This window comes from Empidonax traillii, unplaced genomic scaffold (genome assembly GCF_003031625.1).
Source record: "Empidonax traillii isolate 1590-97213 ecotype Southwest subspecies unplaced genomic scaffold, ASM303162v1 scaffold870:size258474, whole genome shotgun sequence".
In the NCBI taxonomy this organism is placed as follows: domain Eukaryota; kingdom Metazoa; phylum Chordata; class Aves; order Passeriformes; family Tyrannidae; genus Empidonax; species Empidonax traillii.
In genome coordinates this window covers 32,959-38,320 of record NW_020956063.1, presented here as the reverse complement: position 1 = coordinate 38,320, position 5,362 = coordinate 32,959, and the positions used below count along the sequence as shown (strand labels likewise).

At 40.6% G+C, this 5,362-nt stretch overlaps 1 protein-coding gene across 3 annotated transcripts in view; it reads right to left on the bottom strand.

Moving 5' to 3' along the window:
- LOC114067150 (ubiquitin-associated protein 2-like) overlaps nucleotides 1-5,362 on the bottom strand; it is a 121,546-nt gene that overhangs the window by 95,035 nt on the left and 21,149 nt on the right. For 2 of the 3 annotated variants that reach the window (XM_027902414.1, XM_027902415.1), the window contains exons 6-7: nucleotides 4,162-4,216; nucleotides 2,882-2,985 (exon numbers count right to left, since the gene is read on the bottom strand). The exons of the other annotated variant lie outside the window; for it this stretch is intronic. In XM_027902414.1, coding sequence (XP_027758215.1) covers nucleotides 2,882-2,985; nucleotides 4,162-4,216 — 159 coding nt within the window. The remainder of the gene's footprint in view (nucleotides 1-2,881; nucleotides 2,986-4,161; nucleotides 4,217-5,362) is intronic. 3 annotated transcript variants of the gene reach the window in all.

Here is a 5,362-nt window from a genome sequence, read left to right as displayed (position 1 = left end):
TAAAAATGGGAGTTATATTTCCCCTTTTCCAGTGCACATAAACTTGTGCACCTACAGGTTCCTTAAATGGTCTCCAACCTGATCTTCTCGAGCAGGCAGTTCCTCATTTTCCCAGTCCCTGCCTTTGCCTTCTGCAACTTGGTAGGTGTGGTTGGAACACTTGCTGGTGAAGACTGAAGCAAAAACGTCATTGAGTACCTCAGCCTTCTCCATGTCCTGGATAACCAGGTTTCCCCTTTCCTTCTAGAGAGGGTCCACATTTTCCCTAGCATTCCTTTTATCACCAACTTACCTATAGAAGCTTTTCTTGTTGCCCTTGACATCCCTGGCAGGTTTAGTTGTATCAAAACTTTAGTTTTCCTAACCTGATCCTTGGCTGCTTGGACAATCTCTCTATATTCCTCCCAGGCTACCTGTCTCTGCTTCCATCCTCTGTAGCCTTCTCTTTGGTGTTTAAGTTTGTCCAGGAGCTCCTTGTTCATCCATGCAGGCCTCCTGGCATTTTTGCCAGACTTCCTCTCTGTAGGGATGCATTACTCCTGAGCTTGGAAGAGACAATCCTTGAACATCAAACAGCTCTCTTAGGCCCCTCTTCCTTCCAGGGCTTTATCCTATGACACTACCAAGCAGATCCCTGAAGAGGCCAAAGTCTGCTCTCCTGAAGGCTGGGGTAGTGAGCTTGCTGTGCACCCTCCTCACTGCCCTAAGGATCTTGAACTCCACCATTCCATGGTCGCTGCAGCCCAGGCTGCTCTTGAATTTCACATTCCCCACCAGCCCCTCCTTGTTGGTGAGAACAAGGTCCAGCATAGCACCTCTCCTCATTGACTCCTCTATCACTTGGAGAAGGAAGTTGTCATCAATGCATTCCAGTAAATTCCTGTATTGCTTATGCCCTTCTGTGGTGTCCCCCTCCAGCAGATATTGGGGTGGTTGAAGTCCTCCCTCCATGAGGACCAGAGCTTGTAAATGTGAGGCTGCTCTTATCTGTCTGTAAAGGGCCTCATCGGCTTGGTCTTCTTGGTTGGGCAGCCTGTAGCAGACCCCCACTATAATGGCACCTATCCATCCTCTCCCTTTAATCCTGACCCATAAACTCTCTGTCATCTCTTCATCCATTCCTAGGCAGAGCTCGATGCACTCCAACTGGTCAGTGATATTTTCATTTTGTCAAAAGTTCTGAAGTACTAGGCAGAGTGTCTAACATATATGGAAAAGGGGTTTGAAGAAAAAAAGGAATCGTGTCAGTCCACACCACCTGAAATGCAGGTACCATATATATAACCCGGAGATGGAAGTGTAATTAAGGTATTTTCACAAAAATCCAAATTAGAATCCAAATGGGAGAGGTCATATACTGCCTTATTGTGTTCTAATTTTGCTGTTGAAATTTTAGGAAAGGAAAACTGGATATACCATTCTCATGTCAAACAAGTTATGAATAACCAACCAACTAACAAATACTACATTGCAAAGAATCTATACACCAAAGTGATGAAGTGAGACATTCCATTACTCTTGGTGCTGCTAACCCAGAGGACCACAACTACATGGTAAGTATAAAATCAATGGATGACCCATTGTGGTATAAAGTTCACAAGACTAAAGGGGAGCTACTTGACATAGATTTTTATCTAATGGGTGACCAAACCCTTGGAAAACCCAATGAAAGCTTTTTTCTTTTTTTTTGCAAATCAGATACAGCTTAAAATCTAACTTTGATAGAGTTTAAGATCCTCAGCAAGATGAAAGTTCATCGTCTCAATGCTACTGTTGTTTAACAATTCTAGTTATTGTGTATGATTGGACACTGGATTTCAAGTAAATAGAATATATGCTAATGTGACATGCAAAAAAATTCACTTTCACCTAGATATGCTTTCAAATGGAATAGAGTTAATTTTCTTCTTAGTAGTTGTTACAGCGCCGTGTTTTGGTTTTAGTACAAGTGTTGATAACACAGTGATGTTTTAGTTATTGCTACATAATGCTTACTCTAAATCCAAAACTCTTCAGTTTCCCATGCTCTGTCAACTGAGCTAGTGCACAAGAAGTAAAAACCAGAAGATAAGGAGGCTACAGTCATTAGCAGAAGCTGTAACTTGACAAGATAAGAACAGTTAATGATCTGTCTGCATGGACACAGATCCAGTAAGAGATTAGAAGACCCCAGACCAAAAATCACCATTGGACCAAGAGGTGCATGCAAGGGGTGTGAAGAATGGTTGCATAGATTGTGAGGGCATAAAAACCCAGGGATTTCTTTGTTTGGGGTCCCTCTCCAGAAGCACCCAGGTCAAGTTGACCTGCTGCTGTACCACTCCTAAATTATTTATTTTCATAAAATCAGACATCTGAGACTCCTCTGTGGGAAACCTAGGGTCAAGCCTGAAGGGGGAGGAAGCATGCCTGAGAGCAACTATGTGTGTGAGCAAGGAGTCAAAAGGGGAACTCATCAGCTCATTGGAGCCACCCACTGCAAAGGGACTTTGGTCTAAGCAGTTAAATTCTCAGGTGGTGTGTGTGTGATTCCTTAAATGGTGTGAGAATACTCGGGCAGTGGCTTCTCCTTTGACACAGTTCTTCACATACAAGGCTCATACAACAACTCTTCAAATGCCTTTGTCTCTCAAGGGTTTGTTGGTACTATAACAAAAAAGTTGAAAATTGCCATCCCTTCATTCTAATAAGAGTCACGCAGGCTACAGCATGTGCTCTGCACATTAGTAGCAGTTAAGCTATAAAAATGATCTAATATCTGTGTCACGTGAAATGCATTCACATTTTCAGAAGTTAACTGAACACTAACAGAATGGTTATTTTAACTGCAATTTTACTACAGGTCTTCATTTCAATCCTTCCACTTCTTGAAGCATCTTACCAGTTCCATCATCTGCATCATTCTGACCAGTCTCCCAAATATCTGATTTTGTCCCAAAGCCATCAGTGGCAGAAGAGTCCATATAGTCTGCAGGGTTAAATGTCCTAGAGTTTTACAAGTTTAAAAATGGAAGAGAAGACATGGGTCATTCAATGAACACAAGTGTCATCATTTTTATCTGAAGTTGCATTTGATTAAACTTCTTGATTTCCACGTAATCTTTATAGTTTTGGTTTCAAAAGAAATTTTTCCTCTATGAGCAGACACAGATAAAAGAGGGATGAAAGGAAAAAAAAAATGAAGAGATTGAAAAAAAATTACTGTAGAGAAACTGAACCAAACCAACAATTCCTGAAAAAGCAGTGAACAGCATACCTACTCCTCCAGTCTTATAAAGGATTAGTTTATATGCACAATGATAAGCCTCTCTCAGCTGACAGTTTCTCAGCAGGTGGCTTACTGATGAGAAACCAGTATCATGTCATTTCAGAGCACCAGACCTGTGCAGGACAGGAGTCGGAAAATCAGTAAGACTATTTCAGAATGCACTCCTCACACCAATGCCAAAACACATAGATGCAGTTAAAAGGTGAAACAGAATTATTGAAGAAAAACCTCTTTTCAGTTTATCATCTACAAGTATGAAGAAGAATTATTAGAAAAGTAGAATGAGTCTTCTGTTCATCATGACATCACTGATGTTACGTGAAATGTCATTAAAGTCAAACACCAAGTAAAAGTAGTCAAGGCTACACTTCATGAAGCAAGTTATTCCAACAAAACTTGGAACAAACTTTGAGGCTGCTGAGTAACTTCTTTTGATTTTGTTTTAGGGTCGATGTATGTCCAAACAGTTAAAGCATGAAACCTCAAAAACAGGAGAAAGTTTAGAATCACTAGTCTTCCTGGTTTTATATAGAACTTAAAAGTTCTACATTGCACTGAAACAAATCTTTTTTTTAGTGACTTAAAACTATATGCACCACACAGAGCTTTCAGCCTCCAAGGCACTACTCATAGCTGCTACTGATAGGTAAAAATGGGTTCTCCAAGTTTGAGATATTAACATGAATTTACATTAGGTTTGTATAGGTGTGTCTAGTTAGAAATACTGTATTAAGACAAAAAAAATCCATTAATAATCTAAGAAATTTTTTAAAATTTTGCATCTATATAGGTTAATCATACAGCAATATTAAGACATATAGTGGTAATGTTGTCAATTAATATTGCCGGTGAGTTTGATCCTTGCCGAAATCTGTGCTCTGCATGTTTCTTACCCCATGCCTTGGGTTGAAAACCTCCCCGCTCCTCTCCCTCTGCCACGTCCAAACCCTAGGAGAGAAAACACCATATAACAGCAACAGCAGAGGAGACACCAATTGCTAATCTGTCACATTAGAAAATATGGTTGATGAAAAAAAAGTACTGTAGTTAAAGTTAAATACCATTTACTTCCCAAATTTCCCTAACACATGCAAGTAAGCTGTAGAGGTCCAAACCAAGCTGTCAGCAGAAACAAGTTTGCAGGGTTTGAGTGGCAAACCTTAGAAAACAGAGGCTGACAAACATCCCGTGATCTACGAAGTTGGACCCCTGTTACGAGATCTGTCAAAGTACAACCTTATAGATTAAGCTGGCTCCAGTAGAATCAAGAAAGAACTTCTTGCGATTATGTTATTAAACTATGTCTAAAACCCCTTAATTCCTTTGATCCTGCTTGAAGAAAAATTAACCTATTTAGAAACTAGTAAAAACTTGTGTAACTTCTTAATTATCATAACCCGTCCTTCCATTAACATGTCCAGCCCCCGAGGCCCTTAAAAATGTGTTTTCTGTCCAATAAAGCATTCTAGTTTTACCCCATACTGGGATCGTGTTAGTTTTGTTTTTAGACAGCCACAGTAAGCCACAGTTCATCTAAGACTGTGATTCAGCAGGACATGCAATTCTTGGCTATCTTTTCTGTATCTAGTGAAGTAACTCCAAATGCCAAGAAAAGGACTCACCTAAAGAATCATCCCACTAGACTGCTATTGCTAAATCATTAGACACTATTCAAAATTTTGTCCAATTTTTTACTCTTGTCTAAGATGCTTTAGAATCCCAGTCTTCCTGCATACCTTGATCTCTCAAGAAATTCTCTTTCACTTCTTATCTGAGGAGAAAGTTTAAATATTCTATTTGCTTCCTTCTCTGACTCAGTCCACCCCTACCCTCCTGTGCTTTCACCAACCTGTGACCACACATTCCTTCTGATTTGCCCTTAAGCATAACTGTAATGGCCAGTCACTTCGCGAACGAAGAACCGGGGAAGGTCTTTCCACCTTCCAGCCTGCGCATTGGATTTTTTAGGTGAGACACAGTGTGCGCGGAACTGAGCCCACCCTTTAATCCTGAGGTTCATCTGCCGGGGCCAAGCACGCTTGGACGATGGCAGCGAGGTCCTCAGGACGTAGATGGATTGCCTTACAGGGCTAA